Here is a 19,790-nt window from a genome sequence, read left to right as displayed (position 1 = left end):
CACCGAAGCCTGTGTGCCACAACTGTTGAGCCTGTGCTCTAGAGCCTGAGAGCTGCAACTGAAGCCCACATGCCCTAGAGCCTGCGCTCTGCAACAAGAGAAGCCACCGCAATGAGAAGCCCAACTAGAGGGTCGCCCCCTCTCTCCACAACTACAGAAAAGCCCAGAACAGGAAAAACAAAATTGAAATTCAGCAGATGTCAAGTTTTTGAGTCTCAAAATGAATTACTCTTTAACCATCAAAACATTTCACTCTAAAAGAACTCTTGTTTCCAAACAAAAAAAAAAAGAAATGTGAGTATCTTATGATACAGCAGGTCCATCTTTACATATATGGCCTAGAGAAATGATTGCACATGTTTGTAAAAGGCCCACAGAAAGGATGTTCACTGTATCATTGGTTATGGGATGAGAAAAAAATTTAAGCAGTTTAAATTTCCACCAAGAGGGCAACGAAATGAGCTATAGTACCGCCATACCAACCGCCATACCATGGACCTGTACTTGGCCATGTAAAAGAACGAGTTAAATGTATACATACTCACATAAACAGGTCGCTAAGTGAAAACAAGAAGATGAAGAATGATACACAGATCATGATGCCATTTGTATAAATCTACCCCTTCCCAATAAAACAAACATTTCTCCCTTTCTCCCCCTCTCCTTTCCTCCCTGCCCCTCTTTCTGTTTATGCTGCTGCTGCTGCTGCTAAGTTGCTTCAGTCGTGTCCGACTCTGTGCAACCCCATAGACTGCAGCCCACCAGGCTCCCCGTCCCTGGGATTCTCCAGGCAAGAACACTGGAGTGGGTAGCCATTTCCTTCTCCAAAGCATGAGAGTGAAAAGTGAAAGTGAAGTCGCTCAGTCGTGTCCGACTCCCAGCGACCCCATGGACTGCAGCCTACCAGGCTCCTCCATCCATGGGATTTTCCAGGCAAGAGTACTGGAGTGGGGTGCCATTGCCTTCTCCGCTCTCTGTTTATAGAGACATAGAAAAAAGTCTGTATGAATAATCAAACTAAAAATAGTAGTTACCTCTGAGAATAGTAGATTAAGTACACGTATTGCTTGCATGATTATGAATAAATTTTTTTAAAAATTGAAAAAATTTCAAAGGAAGCAGATATAGTGGGTGTAGACTGCTCCTTTAAAAAGCTTTTCTGAGCTGGGGAAAAGATAAAGCAGAATCCAGAGGGAGGCAGGGAGGTCATGGGTAAGTTTTATGAGGATGGAAGAGATGAAAAGGGCTTGAACAGGAGCAGAAACTTCAAGGATAGATAGGAAGAGGCTGATGTAAGAGAAAGAATCCATAAGACATAGTAACCAGTTGACATGGGGGACCTAGTTCAGGTTATAAAATTCTGAATGACTACTGTATGCCTGGAGAAGGAGATGGCAACTCATTCCAGTATTTTTGCTTGGAGAATCCCATGGACAGAAGAGCCTGGTGGGCTACAGTCCGTGGGATTGCAATAGTTGGACATGACTTAGCGACTAAACCACCACTGTGTGCCAGGTACAGTGTGAAGGGCCAGGAATACTAAGAAATAAGGCATAATCTGTAATTAAGGAACTCACAGTTTAGTAGAAGGGGCAAATATACGTGCACGAATTCTACATAATATGGTAAGTACAGTAACAGAGATGTGTGGAGAAGAACTGTGGGAACAGGCAGTCAAGCCTGGTGGTGGGAGTATATAGTTTGGAGGATGCAGAAAGGGGAGAGGAGGTGATCAGGAATGACTGGGCTAAGTTTTCAAGTTTTGCAAGTTGAGTACAAGGTAGCCAGCTGTCTTATAGTGGGTATTCAGTACACATTTGTTGAATGAATGATGAATCAATATATACATTGATGGGGAAAATAAACACCTCTTAACTTTTCATGATTTAAAACGTAAAGTAGGGGCTTCCCTGGTAACTCAGTGGTAAAGAATCTGCCTGCCAATGGAGGAGACACTATTCGATCCCTGATCAGGGAAGATCTCACATGCCTTGGGGCAAGTAAGCCCGTGCACCACAACTGCTGAGCCTGTGCTCTGCAACAAGAGAAGCCACCACAATGAGAAAGCCCAAGCACCGCAACCAGAGAGTAGCCCTCGGTTCTCCACAACTAGAAAAGAGCCCACACAGCAATGAATACCCTGCACAGCCAAAATAAATAAATAAAATAAAATTTAAAAGGCTAAAAATATGCAACTCACAGACATATAAAACAAATTTATGGTCATCAAAGAAGGATAAATTAGGAGTTTGGGATTAACAGATATACACTATATAAAATAAACAAGGACCTACTGTATAGCACAGGAAACCATATTCAATATCTTGTTATAACCTGTAATGGAAACGATCTTAAAAAGAAGATATATCTGTATCTCTCAGTCAGTCAGTCAGTCAGTTCAGTCGCTCAGTCGTGTCCAACTCTTTGCAACCCCATGAATCGCAGCATGCCAGGCCTCCCTGTCCATCACCAACTCCTGGAGTTTACCCAAACTCATGTCCATCGAGTCCGTGATGCAATCCAGCCATCTCATCCTCTGTCGTCCCCTTCTCCTCCTGCCCGCAATCGCTCCCAGCATCAGGGTATCTGTATCTATAGATATATCTATATATGGCTTCCCAGGTGGCGCTAAATGGTAAAGAACCTGCCTGTCAATGCAGGAAGCGCAGGAGACGCGGGTTCAATCCCTGGGTAGGGAAGATCCTCTGGGGAAGGAAATGGCAACCCACTCCAGTATTCTTACCTGGAGAATCCCATGGACAGAGGAGCCTGACGGGCTACAGTCCATAGGGTTGCAAAGAGTCAGACACAACTGAAGTGACTTAGCACGCATGCACACATATATACACATAACTGATTCATTTTGCTGTACACCTGAAACGAACACAACATAAATCAACTATACTTCAAACAACAACAAAAATCCCCAAAGTATCCATTGAGTGTGTTAACTCGGATGCTGGTGAGGGTGGAAACCAGTCTACAATGTGTTGAGGAATGAAGAGGAAGTAAAAATAAATAAATGAGTAGATTGTCCTTTCAAAAAACATCTCTATCCATGCACTAAATATTTATGGGGCGCCTGTTATATGTCAGGCCCTGTAGTAGGTGCAAAAGAGAGACTTGACTGGTAAGGAAAGAGAAGACTCAGGGCCATAGTTGGAGAGAAATGTGTGGTTGAGGAGGACTGGCTGAGGGAAGATCTTTTTTTTTTTTTCTTTTTGAGACGAGGGAAGACGTAAGCCTGTTCATAGGTTTCAGGGAGGGGGAGTGATCAGTAGGAGGTGAGGAGCTGATAGATAGCAGGTTCTCAAAAGAGCCTGAAAGGAATGAGATCAAGTGCACAGGGGCTGATGGACCTTGAACAGGATGAGGGATGCTTTGTCCTCAGAGGCTAGAGGACACAGAGAAGGCGAGGGAGTGAGGCAGGTTGGGGTAGTATGAGCCTGGTGACCCGGATTGTGCTGATAAAGTGGCAGGTGACACGGTCCTGTGAGAGGGAAGGGTCACAGATGAGTTTCGGAGCTTGAGGAAAGTGGGGACAGTTTGGCCTGGTCAGTGAAAGCAGTGGGAAGGAGCCAATTGAGCCCAAGCAAAGGGATGTCATATTGTTTTAAAGGCGTATGTGAGGTTGGAGGCCAGGAATTTGGGCTCCAAGACCCCACGTTTTGTGATTGCGTCTAGTCAAATTCAGCGGCAGTGGTCTAGGAGCAGACGGAAGATACTGAAATATATCCAGTCCAGCAGTTCAGCCAGGCAAGGAGGGTGCAATGGGAGAGGAGTTGATAAAAGAGTGTTTGGGGCCATTGATTAGGGGGTCAGACCAGGCCAAGAAGAAGATGAGGCCATGAGGGGCTGATAGCCTGTAAGATAATGAAGAGACCAAGGTACCAGAGGATTCTATGAGGTGAAAGATCAAGTTTAGGCGCATAGAGACATAGGAGAGTTGGAAAGATGTGTGGCAATGGTTAGAGAGCGGAGTGTTAGAGGCTATCTTGGGTGAGGCTGGCCTGGCGAATGGTCTGGAGGTGGGGGAAGTTGAGGCCATCAAGGAAGAAAGAGGCTGAAGGCTGATGGCTTGTCCACAAGCACACTGCAGTCACCCGGAACAGGAAGAAAGACTGCGTCAGGCACCTCCGGAAGAGGATGGAACAGGTCTCAAATGGAGAGTGTTGTTTTACACAGAGGCAGAGGAGTAATGGTCTAGAAGTGCTCAGGGTCTGCCTGGATGCCCACTGCACTGAGCCCAGCGTACACAGGTTGTGGGAGAATGAGGAGCCTACACAGGAGGGGGCTGCTAGGCAGTGGGATCCTCAGGAGAGAATTAGGTTTCCAGTAGCATGAAGAGATAGGCAGGTGCTATGAAGAGGAAGGTGGCATATGCTACTTCTCAGACTTTAAAGTAGCATATGAGCCACTGTGGCTCTTAATAAGATACAGATTCTGATCCTGTGGGTCTGGGTTGGAGACTGGAGAGTCTCCATTTCTAACAAGCCTGCCAGTGATGCTAGTGCTGCCAATTTGGGGACCACACTCTGAGTGGCAGTTTTGTTCACCATGGTTCAGGAGTTTCAGAGGGCACAGTGGACATAGTTTGGAGGGATAGTGAGTCCACGAGGAGAGAGCAGAATAGTGATGAGCATAGAGGAAAGAGGTGATTGGAAGGATGGAGTAAGTGAGGTGTTGTCACTCTGAGCACTGTTCCAGGAGACCTGACCATGTGATATCTTGGCTCTGATGCCTGACATGGTACTGTTTGAGTATGATGTCTGTGACCAGGTCTTCTGGGTTTCCAGCAGGGGAGCTTCTGATAGCTGTGTTTACACAGAGGGCTGGCATGTGGGAGAGGGAGACTGGGGTGACTTCTGGGTGTCTATGAAGTGTGATAGGAGCCAGTGGTAACTGAGGCCATGACAGTGAACAGGAGCACCCAGGGCTAACGTGCCTGTGATGTGCAGAATGACCACAAAAGATGGTCCAGGATGGAACCTCAGAGACAGGCCAAGAATTGAAGCTAAGGTGAGTGAGAAAGAAGAGTTCTTATAGAGGTAGGAGCTAATGGTAGCAGTGAAGCCAAAGGACAGTATTTCAATAAGGGACGGCTAACATTAGCAAGAAAGAAAACAATTGAAAGATAAAACTCTTACTTTTCTGTAATATCTTTATTTACAAAATCCAATATAATCAACTTAAAGACAAGGTAGCTAATTTCAAAATAAATATGCAGAAAGTCATAGACTTCTTATCTGACAACAACCAATTAGAAAGCAGTATGGAACAGAAGACCCTATTCACAGTAAAAAACAAAACAAAACAAAACAAAACAAAACAAAAAAAAACCCTTACTATAACCTTACCCACAAGACCTTATGTGATCTGTCTCCATTACCTCACTTGCTTCATCTCTTATTATTTTTGTATTTCTTGAAGTGAAAGTCACATAACATAAAATTAAGTATTTTAAAGTGAACAAATTTAGTGGCATCTAATAAATTCACAGTGTTGTGCAATCACTACCTCTGTTTAGTTCCCTAACATTTTCATCATCCTCAAAGGAAACCCATTAAACAATAACTTCCCATTACCCTTTCCTCTCAGCTCCCAGTTATTATTCTCTTTCCTGTCTCTGTGAATTTGACTATTCTAGTACCTCGTAGAATAGTCAAAGGAGCCTGGCAGGCTGCGGTCCATGGGGTCGCAGGGAGTTGGACTCTACTGAGCGAGTAACAGCAGCAGCAGTACTTCAGAGAAGTGAAATCATATACTATTTGTCCTTTTGTGATTAGCTTCTTTCACTTAGCATAATGTTTTCAAGGTTCATCCATGTGGCAGCATGTATCTGAATTTTCTTCCTTTTCGTGGCTGAAAAGTAATATTACTCATGGCTGAGTAATATTCCATTGTATGATATTCCACATTTTATCAGTTGATGGACTTTTGAGTTGTTTCCACCTTTGGCAATTGTGAACAGTATATTGCTCTTCCTCATTCCCTAATTCTCTTGCTCAGATTTGTCAAGCTTGTTTCTGCCTGAAGACCATTGCATTTGTTTTTCCTTCTGCTTGGAATGCTCTTCTCCCATTTTCTCTTATGACTGTCATTTGCATCCTTGAAGCTCAAGCGCCACATCCTCAGAGAAGCCTTCCCTGATCACTGTATGTAAAGTAGCTGAGCTCTCAGTCACTTTTCCTCCCATTGTCCTATTTTATTGTCTTCATAATACATATCACCATCTGAAATGAATAAGAAATAGTGTCTAGACTGGGCTTCTTTGTGCTATTGGCCCCTTAAACCAGTGAGGCTTCTGCGCTCAGAATAACTTGCCTAAAATATATCAACTCTACCGTCCATGGAATTCTCCAGTCCAGAATACTGGAGTGGGTAGCCTATCCCTTATCCAAGGGATCTTCCCAACCCAGGGATCAAACCCAGGTCTCCCGCATTGCAGGCGGATTCTTTACCAGCTGAGCCACCAGGGAAGCTGAAGAATACTGGAATGGGTTGCCTATCCCTTCTCCAGGGCATCTTCCTGACCCAGGAATCAAACCAGGGTCTCCTGCATTGCAGGTGGATTCTTTACCAGCTGAGCTACTAGGGAAGCCCACCAAAAAAATACAGTTACCAAAATACTTTAAAATTGTGATATAGTAATCTGTGTCCTTCTCTACTAATCTCTGAAATAACAATAGCTATATGCAGATCTAATAACTATTATAATTTAGAGGTCATGATTATAAATGCTATTTTGAGATATTTGCAACAATTGTAATAGGAAACGAAAAATATTGGTAATTTCTATTGGTTATGAAATCACAGGCACTGCTGAAGTTACTGTAGACTGTTACCTACTTTGTTTTTTGCTGGAATGACTTATATTTTTTTATTGGAGTATAATTACTTTACTGGACACATCTTTTTTATCCATTCATCTGTGGATAGACACCTTATATTGTTTCCAAAAAGAGAAATCAAGTGTTAGCAAAGGTAAAGAAAAAGGAATATCTGTGCACCGCTGGTGGCTCAGCCATCATGGAAAACAATTTTAAAAATAAAAAATAGAACTACCGTATGATCCAGCAGTCCTGCCTCTGAGCACATATTGCAAAAGAAATGAAAACAGGATATTCAGAGATATCTGCACTCCTGTGTCCATTGTAGCACCATTCACAACAGCCAAGACATGGAAACAATCCAAATATTGAACAACGGATCAATGGACAAAAATTGTCTTCTTTTCTTTTTTCTCTTGTCTTCTTGATAGTAGCCATACTAATAGGTATGAAGTGATATCTCAGTGTGGTTTTTTTTTAAAATTTTTAATTGGAAGATAATTGATTTACAATGTTGTATTGGTTTCTACCATATAGCAGCATGAATCAGCCATAAGTATACATATGTCCCCTCCCTCTTGAGCCTCCCTCCCACCCTCACCCGCTCCTACCCCTCTAGGTTGTCACAGAGCTCCGGAATGAACTCCCTGCATCATACAGCCACTTCCCACTAGTTATCTGTGTTACACATGGTAATATATATGTTTCAATGCTACTCTTTGAATTTGTCCCACCCTCCCCTTCCCCTGCTGTGTCCACAAGCGCATTCTCTGTGTCTGCGTCTCTATTCCAGCCCTGCAAATAGGTTCATCAGTGCCATTTTTTCTAGATCCCATACATATGCATTAATATATGACATTTGTTTTTCTTTTTCTGAATTACTTCACTCTGTATAACAGGCTCTAGGTTCATCCACCTCAGTAGAACTGACTCAAGTTTGTTCCTTTTCATGGCTGAGTAATATTCTATTGTGTATATGTGTATCACAGCTTCTTTATCCACTCATCTGTCTCTGGACATCTAGGTTGCTTCCATATCCTAGCTACCATAAATAGTCCTGCAATGAACACTGGGGTACACGTGTCTTTTGAATTATGGTTTTCTCAGGGTATATGCCCAGTAGTGGGAGTGCTGGGCCATATGACAGTTCCATTTCTTTGTTAAGAAATCTCCATACTGTTCTCCATAATGGCTATATCAATTTACATTGCCACCAACTGTGCAAGAAGGTTCCCTTCTCTCCACATCCTCTCCAGCATTTATTGTTTGTAGATTTCTTGATGATTCTGACTGGTTTGAGGTGATAACTCATTATAGTTTTGATTTGCATGTCTCTAACAATGAGCGGTATTAAGCATTTTTTCATGTGTTTATTGGCCATTTGTATGTCTTCTTTGGAGAAATGTCTGTTTAGGTCATCTGCCCGTTTTTTGATTGGGTTGTTTGCAATTATTTTCTCCTGTTCTGAGGGTTTGTCTTTTCGTCTTGTTTATGGTTTCCTTTCCATTACCTACTTTTGTACCTGAAGAAACTCTAAACTTCAGTTACAGCTTAGAGAAAAAGATGTGTTTTTTCCTGTCGAAGTTCATGGATCCTATGGATTCTGTCCATAGACCTTTCAAGGTTTGTGGACCCCAGGCTAAGGTACCCTGAAGGGACTTCCCTGGTGGTCCAGTGGTTAAGACTCCCAGCTTCCATTGCAGGGAGCATGGGTTTGATCCCTAGTCAGGGAATAAGATCCCACATGCCATGTGGCATGGCCAAAAGATAAAAAGGAATTTCTACCCTGAAAAGTAAAAGATAAACAGTTGTGAGAAAGAGGGATAGAATATATTGGAGCTGGGTTTTCTAGCAGATCATAGTAAGCCAGGGAAAATGGGCTGGAAAAAAGCTGCCTTGGGGTATGAGGGATGTAGAGATTTCCAGTTGATAAGGATATGAAGGAAGCAAAATCTTTGAAGGGGAGCCAGGTGTCCCTCAGAAGGAAGCAGTTTTGTTTTTTTTTTTTAGAAGGAAGCATTTTTGTGACACGGTTGCTTATGGGAGTAAGAGATTTTGTTTACCACGGACTGGAGTCCAGTGAGCATGACCAAGTGGGATGGGAGAGATGGCCATTGAGGGCAGATGAGCCATTGGGAGCGGGAGTGGGACCCTTACTATATTCCAGCTACCATGTGGGACACTGAGGATAAAAAGATGAATAAGACTCTAGTTCTAAGGTAAATAAATACAAAGGATGTAATTTATAGCATGATCAATGTAATTAACATGGCTGTATGTTATATATGAAAGTTAAGAGAGTAAATCCTGAATTCTCATCAAAATGGAAATTTTGTTTGTATTTCTGTAATTTTGTACATATGTGAGACGATAGATGTTTACTAGAGTTATTGTGATAACCACTTCATGATGTATGTAAATCAAATCATTATGCTGTATACCTTAAACTTATACAGTGCTATATGTCACTTAGGTCTCAATAAAACTAAATTAAAAAATCAAAATGTCAGAAAAAGGGTAAAAAAGAATAAGACAAAGATGAGTCATCCATTTAGGATTAGACTGAACCAGATCCTGTGGGTGGATTGGCTGCTCTGACGATGCCTCTCTTCAGAGACCCTAACGGCCAGAGGCGTTAGCAGAAAGACCCAGTGTGTCACTAGAGATGCAGGGGGTAAAAAGCTAAAAATGCATTGCTTTGTGTCCTCCTTGGGTCCCTTCTGTAGAGCAAAAAATAAAGTAAAAAAGTTATATAATGGAGGAAAAAATATAGGCGTGCTGTCTTTAGATCATTCAAATGAGCCAGTCACCCAAAAATTAATTAAACAAACCTAAGAGATGTATTCCCCCCCAACCCCACTAATTCTTCAGGAACCTTCTAAGGATCCCTGCAACCAAGTGATCCTTTGATGATATTACCCTTCAGAATAGTGTTTGGCTCACAGGGATCAAAGGAAGAAAGAAAGGACTATATTTTTAGATTTTTCTCTGGAGCTCCAGAGGTACCGTGCACCTGGCTCTCTCTGTATGTAGCTCTCAGAATCTAGAATTCTGTGATTTCTTTTTTAAAAAGCTCTTTTCTCTTCTCTACTAGGGGAATCTTTCAAAAAGGCTCAGGTAGGGGGCTGCTGCAGCTGAGAGGCACTGGCTGAGCCCAGCTCCTCCTTCCATCACATTCCCTTCCCGCAGTGGTGTCTGCAGACTCCCCATCTGGCAAGGGTCCCCAACCTCCCAGATTCTAATGCCAGATGATCTGGGGTGGAGCTGATGTAATAATAATATTAATAGAAATAAAATGTACAATCAATGTAATGCGCTTGAATCATCCTGAAACCATCCCTGCCCCCCTGCTTCTCCAGCCCCATTCTTGGAAAAACTGTCTTCCATGAAACCGGTCCCTGATGCCAAAATGGTTAGGGACCACTGCCCTGGGCCAGATAGCAAACTTCTTGCTTGAAGGGAGGAAGCCCCGGATGGAGAGGCAGCGGACAGACAGGGAGATGAGAACAGAGGCAGGGCGGAGGCTAAGCTGACCTAGTTAGAGCAGAAAGAGGCTGTAGGGGCCATAGAGAAGAAAGAAGCTTCCCAGGACAGAGAAGAACAGAGGACTGACTCTTGGCTAAGACTCTTTAGCAAGACTTGGAGCCACACAGGAGCTCTGTTCCTGGGAACTCAGTGAGCTTGGGGGTGGGGAGGTGTGCACACGTGTTGAGGTTGTGTGTGTAAGACTCTACCAAATTTTCAAAGTTTCAAATTTTTAAAGTTACAACCTTAGGGACTTCCCTGGCGGTCCAGTGGTTAAGACTCTGCACTTTAATGCAGGGGGCGAGGCTTCAGTCCCTGGTGAGGGAACTAAGACCCCGCATGACCTGTGGCCACAGAAAAAAAAAAATCATGACCTTAGAGGAAATGAGAACAGAAAAATATTTTAGGGGAGCCTCAAACCCAGAAAGATTGAGAAGAACCCAGTGCATTCTGGAAGATTCCCCAGCAGTGGGTCAAGGAGACATCCCGACCACCCCTGGGTACCCAGCTCGAGTATTAGCTGATGCAGGGGAGACAGAGGAAGCAAAGACATGAGCCCAGCCTGGGGTACCATCTGCTCATCCACAGATGCTGCCAGGGGGCTCCACACTGCATCTGGAACCCATGAGGCAGAGAAGGGCCCTTCACTGTCCCTGCCCTTCACAAGGACACAGTCTGTTTGAGGGGACACTAATCCTTGTGAAGCATCAGTAAACCATCCAATAGCATAATTCTTTGTCACACTCGCGAGGCCCAGAAGGGCTTTCTGGCATCACTGGGGAATTTTGGAGGAGATGGGCATTCATCCGAGTCCTGAGGCCTGGGAGGGCAAGATTGGGATGAGAAGAGAGAAGTGCTCATTCCAGAGAGAAAGCACACTGATGAACACACAGTTGGCTTATGTGGGGATGAAATAGGTGGCTAGTCTGACGGGAGCAGAGGCCCACTGAAATCCAGTCAGGTGGGAGGAGTCAGATTACCGGGGGTATTTTGCACTTCAAAAAGAGCTTTGAAACCTAACAAAATCCAGGTGTCTGAAGGGGTCTGGCCATTTCCCCACTCTCCCCTGTAGCTACAAGCCCATCGTGGAATTCATCGATGCCCAGTTTGAGGCCTACCTGCAGGAGGAGCTGAAGATCCGCAGGGTACTGCACACCTACCATGATTCTCGCATCCACGCCTGCTTGTACTTCATCGCCCCCACGGGTCATTCCTTGAAGTCTCTGGACCTAGTGACAATGAAGAAGCTGGACAGTAAGGTAAGGAGGCAGGGGCGAGGGTGGGTGGGAGGTGGGGCCTGCTGGACCTCTCCTGGTGGTCTCCTGTGCCACACTGATGCCAGAGTCCGGCAGAGGTTCTGTGGCATTGGCATCCTCCGCTTCACTCCCTGTCCCTCCATAAAGATGGTGTTAATTGCTCCAGCGCCTGAGTCGTATGCTTTGTGATGTTTTCCCAGCACTGGGCATGAGTGTGCACTCAGCTGTTTTCTGCCCTGATCCCTCTTGGGAATAAAGGTGGATGCAGGACAGATGGCTGACTTCAAAAGTTATTATTCTTATTATCAATAATAATTTTATCATAGCAGCTAACATTTGTTAAACCTTTATTGTATGTCACCACTGTAAAAGTGCCTTGTGGAGTGTCTCATTGAATCCTCACAACAACCCAGTAAAGCAAACACCATCATTACTCTTATTTTATAGAAGAGAAAACTGAGGCTCTAAGAGGTTTGGAGACACCCATTGTCATGGAGCCAGCTCCTGGCAAAGCCTAGATTTGAACTCGGCTCTGTGGTGCCAGGTTACATTGCCTCCACACCCAAGGAAGATGGCTGTGGGATTCAGGCACATCCCGCTTTAAGATAAACGGAAAAATGCAAGTCCCACATCAGATATAAATTAGACAATGATTCTTCATGTTAAAGGATTATTAGTTGTGCAAGATAATTGACCATGGGATTCTTTAAAAAGTCTCATTACTAGTCCATTTCCTCCCTTAACATCTCATATGTACCTGGCACTGTGATGAGTCCTTTATATGCATTGTTTTTATTTCATTCATCCAATAATCCTGTGTGGTAAGTATTATTATTATTCACATTTTACACATGAGGAAACTGAGGCACGGTCACATAGCTTGCTCAAGACAACTTGTAATGGATCTGGGATGCAGACCAAGCTCTCTCTAACTCCAGGGAATTTATTTTACAAAAAAAAAAAAAGAAATCTTTAAATGTGGTTGTTTAGTAGCACCTTCACTATAATCACTCAGTTTCAGCTGTCATCAAAAGAGGAGCAATTTGTCATTTTTCACAGCAATGAGTTCTCCGCCCACGAGTAACGTGCTGCTCAGGAAACGTCACCATGCCCTGCATGTCTTGAATGAGGCAGCACGGAGCCATGTGGTAGGCAGCCTGCTAGGTGGGCTGTTAGGTAGGCAAAGTTCAGCCTATGTTTACAGCATGCTGATGGGGGGAGTGGTGAAAAGAGACAAGAATTGACTGCCTGCTGCATTACCTCGCCAAGGGCTTCAACCTCCATGCCCCAAAGACCTGAAGGGAGGTGCCGCCAAGGTCCAGTCTTTCTTTGACCAACTCCTAAAGCTGCGGCGTCAGCCTGGAGAGGCTCTCCAAAGGCAAAGAGCAAAGAAGGGGAAAATTTCAAGTCTTGAGCTGTTTTCAGGGCCCAAGCACCATCCACACCAGCCCATTGGAGTGTGCTGGCAGGACCAGCTGTGTTTGTTGTGTGAACTTGAGCTTGGCTCTGCTCTGTCTCACTCAGGCACATCCCTTTCCAGTTGCTTGACCTTCCAGCAGTAAAAGCCTTGTCCCTTCTCGGAGGAATTTCAAGGATTAAGGTTCAGGTAGATTGAACTTCAGGGCAGCATCAGGCCTTCCTCCTACATCTGTACAAAATTGGGCATCTGCTTCTGCTTTCTTTACACAGAAATTAATCAGGAGACTCTGATAGTGAGGCTCTTTTTGGCTAAGTCTCAGATCAAATTGGGCTCCCCTGATAGCTCAGCTGGTAAAGAATCCTCCTGCAATGCAAGAGACCCCAGTTCGATTCCTAGGTCAGAAAGATCCTCTGGAAAAGGAATAGGTTATCCATTCCAGTATTCTTGGACTTCCCTGGTGGCTCAGACAGTAAAGAATCCTCCTGCAATGCTGGAGACCTGGGTTTAATCCCTGGGTTGGGAAGATCCCCCGGAGGAGGGCATGGCAACCCACTCTAGTATTCTTCCCTGGAGAAGCCACATGGGCAGAGGAGCCTGGCGGGCTACAGTCCATAGGGTCACAAAGAGTTGTACACAACTGATCGACTAAGCACAGCACAGATCAAATCAGTAACAGAGGGTGGTCTTCACGTCAGTGGGCTGGTTCCTTAGTGTTAGCTCCAGAAAGAGGGCCGTATATGCATCTTCATGGAGCCCTGCCCTGCCTCACTTCCCACATGGGTCTCTTTCACCTGGCTTAGGGCTAGCCCCCACAAGATGGGTTGGGACAGTTGACTCTTGGAAAGGAGTGGCCTCTTCCCCCCCCCTCCGTCCACCTCAGATTCCCAATTGTCATCCTTCTGCTTCAAAATCACCAAAGCAATGACCTTGATATTAAGATATCACGCAGCTCATCAATTTGGATCTGAGCTGGCAGGTTAAGACTACAGACTGAAAAATGAGGTTCAACTTGGATCTGAATCCCAGTTCCAGTATGTGTGTGCTCTGTGGCCTTGGACAAGCTACTTCACCTCTCTCTGCCTCAGTTTGTCCTTGGTCAAATAGTGGTACTAATACCTTCTGGGAGGGTTTTCTGCCAGGGTTAATTGTGTTAATCCATGTAAAGCACTTATTGTTCAGTGCCCGGCAAACAGAAAGCACTCATTGTCATTTATTATACTGCTGTTTGGCTATGGAGGTGGCCAGGCCTGGGCTATTGGTTTGAACTGCTCCCTCTGGCAGCTGGTAGAAGTCCTAGGTCACCTACTCTGAGCTCCAGTAATGATGCCCCTTTGCTCTTCCCTTCTCTAGGTGAACATCATCCCCATCATTGCCAAATCAGATGCCATTTCTAAGAGTGAGCTAACCAAGTTCAAAATCAAAATCACCAGCGAGCTTGTCAACAACGGAGTCCAGATCTACCAATTCCCTACAGATGATGAGTCCGTGGCAGAGATCAACGGAACCATGAATGTGAGTGGGCTTCACACAGGGCTTCAATTTTCTGGCCATTTGCTCTTTAGGATTATTATTTTGCCAAATAGCAGTCAGACCTCACCATCCATCTTAGTGTAATCAACTCGATTATCTGAGTCTCAGGTATTTGTGAGAAAGAATTTAGAGGCAAACAGCTCCTCCCTCCTCAGACATGTAGAGATAAATAGCCAGAGACTGAAGGAGGGAATGGTTGACCCCAGGAATCGGTTCGACCAGGGGATTCTGACCTCTCCTACCCTCCTCTTTGACGCCTGTCTCATCTAGGCCAGGCAGCCCCTGTGGGACTGCCAGAAAGGCAAACAGTCTTTGTCTCAGACCAGAAAAATGTCTTGACAGTTGATGCAGCAAAAGAAGGCAAGTGTGAGAAAGTTGGCTGGCTTTGGAGACTCAGATAATCAAGCCCTCTGCCCCCGGGAGGAAAAATGATATGTAGTCTCCAATTTTTCTGTTGACTAGAGAAATGTTATTTTTAAACTTCATGATTATGTTTTGCTTTATTAAGTGTGAATGAGTCGAAGGGAAAAAATGAAAAAAACAACCAACCACTTGCCATGTTTCCTCTCACTCCCCCATTTCCCCTCCTAGAGGAATGAGTAATGAAGGAGGCAGGGAGTCAAATGGCTCCTCATGCTTCTTTACAATGTGTTGATGCTGTTGCTGTGAAATCTTCAATGTTGTGATTTCAAAGAGACAGCTAATAGCTTGCAGAAAGCCTCTGCTTTGGAACAGATTTCTTTTTCTCTATTGAGAGTCATCAGTTTTTTCCTAATGACATAATGCCTGAATATAGCCAAATGCAGGAAAGCCTTATAATAAAAGCCATTTTTAGAAAACTTTCCTGCTGCCACCACCCCCTAAGTCATCATTACGCATAAGCTACCACCTCCTATGAATCAGCCAACAAATTAACCTAGTGGGGCAGCAAATCACTGTCTTGCCTGCCTTTTTGCCCATCAGCGCACCAGAGATACGTTTGTGATGAGAGGCCCTTGGTTATCTTTGACAAACCTGGCCGGAGGATAGAACTGTGTGGATCATGGGAGGTGGAGTTGTGGCCTCTCTGACTGGGCCTGAATATTGAAAAACTAAATAAAAAAAAAATAAGGTTACTGCATATCGTCTCCAGCTGCCAGGACATTTTGATGAAAATTAGGTTCTGCTAGGATAAGAAAACCCGAAGGGGCACCTTATCTCCAGAAAACTGGAGCCTAGAGAGAAGCGTCATCTGGTGTCACCACACTGAGGTCTGGAAACTCTTACTCACCTCAGAACATCGGGCCCCATGGATCCCTTCCGAACATGGATTCCCTGAGTCACTAGGCAGCTTTCAGGCTGGTGGTTTGCTTGGCTGAGGATGGATATGGATACGGTCGAAGAGTCCTCAGCAATCTCAGGGTGTCACACAGAACAACCTCTGACTATGTGGTGGGTCAGGAGTGACCATCATTTTGGGCTCTGCTTTCAGCTTACCTCTGGGCCCTTGCTTGAAGCCTGGGCAGCCTTGGCCTCAAGGTGGGAAACTTCCCGTGCTATGAAGCAGTAGTCTTCAACTATGCTGCTTCACCTGTGAAGGGATTTGGGGTCTTTTTTTTTTTTTTTTTTTTTACAATAAATAGTCCCAGTGTGCCAATGCTTCACTTTGAAAAACCTTATTTGAGTGGATCCGGGGTTATCCCTGCAACATCCCTCAGCACTCATTCTCTTGCGTTCCCCCAGGCTTTTTTGTATGTGACAGATAGCTCAAGACAGGGGTGGCTTACAGCTAGCATGCCTGAACTGGGCATGTGCAAGGGAGGGGGCATGCATGTGAAAACTGTGTATTACATTTGTTGTGATGGGGGAAGGCGGGGGGAGTAGGTGCTATGAAATACGTACAGAGAATTGCTTAGCCTGACTATCCCTGGAGCAACTGTGTCACACTGGGCCTTCCAGACAAGTTGTAGCCTGTGAAGCAGCATCATCAGAGAGCCAGGGTTGGGTGGTAGGAGAAATGGATGCTGGCCTCTCAATTCTGGATTTGACCCCAGCCCCACAGTCTCAGCCACCCTAGCCAATTGTCATGGGAACTGGATTGGAAGGATGGAAGAAGCCTCTTGCTCAAGTGGAGAAGACTGCTCAGTCATCCCTTAGTTCCCCACTCGGGATTTTCACGGCAGGAAATGAGAGTCAAGAGGTCTAGCCTCCCTCTTGGCTCCTGGGTGGCTCTGAAAACACTTATTTCAACTCAGAGTGCTCAAAAGAGAGGGGGAGAGGTCTTGCTGTATGCCACTTTCCACCTATACTCTGATAGCTCTCAAGGTGGCAGACTTCAGTGCTAAAATTTGCTCTGGTGTGCTGTGGTAAGTCGCTTCAGTTGTGTCCGACGCTTTGCAACCCTTTGGACTGTAGCCTGCCAGGCTCCTCTGTCCATAGGATTTTCCTGGCAAGAATACTGGAATGGGTTGCCATACCCTCCACCAGGGGATCTTTCCAACCCAGGAATTGAACCCACATCTCTTATGTCTCCTGCATTGGCAGGCAAGTTCTTTACCACTAGCACCACCCGGGAAGCCCAAAATTTGCTATGTTGTTCAAATTTAATGTTCTTTGAATGGTTCAAACCACGGCCAGGGAGCAGGGCATAGGCCCAGTTACTCGACTTGGCTCAGTCAGCTGGCTGCCTGTGAGCTCTTGGATTTGGCCCCCACAAAGGCATTTGGGCCCAGTGAGAGCATATGGGTGGCCAGAAGGGTCACAGGGAGACCCATAGGTACAAGCCTGTCTCCCCCCATCCCGAGGCAGCAGTGCCATTTCCACAGTTGGCAATATTTGTGTGTGAGTCACCACCAAGGGTGAACTTGGGAGGATCAGTCAATGCTCTCAGGCTTCCTGATGGCTCAGATGGTAAATGACAGTTCTCTTGCTCGGTGGTCAGTAGGAGGCTAGAATGAAGGCCAGTGTAACTAGCCCCACAACTGGGAAATACTGTCCTCCTGGGAGGAAGCTATGCCCACTCCAGATCTTATCAGATGAGGAATCAGTGGTCCTGACAATGTGTTTCACTGGGCTAAGGGGGATGGTCATCTAACCTCCCTAATAGAATGGGTGTCTTAGAAACAGAATAGAATAGTTCAGGCTGGTTGACTCATCAAACACTTTTAAATGGACCAAGAGGAATTTAAGGGACATATGAGGCCATAAAGATAGTGAGTCTGGGCACTCATCCTCTGCGATGGTCCACACTTTGTGGAGTGTGTCTCTCTCTGAATAAATCCACTTCTTACCTATCACTTTGTCTACAACCCCATAACCCTGGGCCTCTCTTGCCTTCCAAGATAGCCCCCACTCTGTCTACGGAATGTATTTCCTCCCTGGATAAGCCTTCTTTCACTCTAAAAAAAAGATAGTGAGTGTGGGAACAGACTCCCAAGAGGAGGCTTGGGACTATCCCTTGTTGGAGTTTTCTGAGACAGGGGCATCTGAGGTCTCGGGTGAGTGAGAATTACATGGAATTCCCATAGGAACCCATCCATGTTTCAGCAGCAGTGCTGTCTTTCAAGTCTCCTCCCAGGGCCCACACCTACAAAGTGCCAGCCCCAGGGGGGTAGGGGGTGGGGACTGGAGGGTTTACCTTCTCCCTGCTCTGCTTGACTCTATTCTAGTTGTCAGAGCCACCAGGCTCTCAAGAGCAGCAGCAAGGCGGCCAGAGCCGACCCCACGATTTCCTGCCCTTCATGGTTAAAGCTGAACTGACCTGCCGCCCTGGGTGGTGGCAAAGGCTGGCAGCTATAGCGTGGTGTCCTCACTGCTCCTTGGGAAGATTTGGGCATGGGAAGTAGGAACCTGGGCAAGTCCTTTCAATTGTCTGTACGCCAGTTTTCCAAATCACGAGTGGGGCTTATAATAACTGCCCTGGAAGGCTGTTGTAGAATCAAATGAAATCTGCCTGGGAGCACTCGGAAACGAGATCCTTGCAGAAACTTATCAGAACAGACTTTGATGCCAGTTGGAAATGAGTGTGCCAGGGGAGGTCTCGGAGCCCTCTGAAGCTGCCATGGCGGGGACTGTGTGTTTCAGAGCAGGGAGGGATAAAGTGACGGCAGTTTAAAGAGGAGGGGGAAGCAAGTGACCCTGTCATGCTAACTGAAAATGTCTTTTGGAGATAAAAATAACACACCCAAGGGAATACTGACATTTTTTTTTTAATGCCTTTATTCTCTTCTGGATTTTTTTTTTTCTTCTTTTGCTCTTAAGCCCAGAGAAGTACTTCCCACTTCACATACCCTCCTCCTGCATCACTTTCAGCTGAGAGCCCAGGATGTGTGGGAATGCTCCACCACCAGTCCCCTGGTCTAGCCCTCTGTCATGGCTGCCCCTTCGAGTGACTGAAGCTTTGAGGTTTCTGCAGGTGGGGCAGCCTTTTCCTGGAAAGTGTTTGCGGGTTAATTGGAGGCTGCCGGCATGTCTTGGGTCTCTGAGGGGGGATGAATTGTGCCCAATTGAACCCCCGCCCCTTCTGACCTTGAAAGCTGGCTGGCTGAGATCAGAGATGCTTCGGCCTTTAGGCAGGGTTTCCAGGATTTCACGCCTCCCTCCATGGCCCTATTAGAACTGACAAAACATTTCCCACCTCCACCCCTTGCCCACTCTGCGTATCCATAGCCTTGTCTTTCCCTCTTTCCTCTGTCCCTTATTTGCGGACAGTCATAGCAGTGGGATGTGGCAAGACCTGAGATAATCATCGGAGAGCAACTGAGAGTGGGTGAAGGCCCAGCACCTCAGCGGGGTTGGGGGAGTGGTTTAGCAGATGTGCTGGAGCTGAGCTCCCAATTGACACCTGTGTTCTTCCACTCTGAAGAACATTCTTGGCGTTCAGGGCTAGAGGAGAACAGAAAGGAAGTATTGACTGTGAGGTCAGATTTAAACTGCCTCTTACAATTTGGCCTTGCCTGGCCAGTTCACCTGTTCACTCTAAACCCCTGGATTTAGAGTGCTCCCCTGATCTGCTGCTCGAACCCCCAAAGGGAGTGGCAGACCAGCAGGGGTGGGCTTTGAAATCAGAGAGACATGTATTCCACTCCTAGCTCTGCCGGGCTAGGCTCTGAGCTTTTTCAATGTTGTATTCTTCTTAATGCCTGGCACACAGCAGGACGTCAGTTCAGTTCAGTTGAGTTCAGTTGCTCAGTCATGTCCGACTCTTTGTGACCCCATGAACCGCAGCACGCCAGGCCTCCCTGTCCATCA

At 45.7% G+C, this 19,790-nt stretch overlaps 1 protein-coding gene across 9 annotated transcripts in view; it reads left to right on the top strand.

Moving 5' to 3' along the window:
• SEPTIN6 (septin 6) overlaps positions 1-19,790 on the top strand; it is a 158,980-nt gene that overhangs the window by 117,589 nt on the left and 21,601 nt on the right. For all 9 annotated transcript variants that reach the window (XM_061408548.1, XM_061408544.1, XM_061408546.1 and 6 more), the window contains 2 exons: positions 11,428-11,614; positions 14,382-14,543. In XM_061408548.1, the coding sequence (XP_061264532.1) occupies positions 11,428-11,614; positions 14,382-14,543 (349 nt within the window). The remainder of the gene's footprint in view (positions 1-11,427; positions 11,615-14,381; positions 14,544-19,790) is intronic.

The sequence above is a fragment of the Bos javanicus genome, chromosome X (genome assembly GCF_032452875.1).
Source record: "Bos javanicus breed banteng chromosome X, ARS-OSU_banteng_1.0, whole genome shotgun sequence".
In the NCBI taxonomy this organism is placed as follows: Eukaryota; Metazoa; Chordata; class Mammalia; order Artiodactyla; family Bovidae; genus Bos; species Bos javanicus.
The sequence above is the reverse complement of the archived record's forward strand: the minus strand, read 5'-3'. Positions and strand labels throughout refer to the sequence as shown.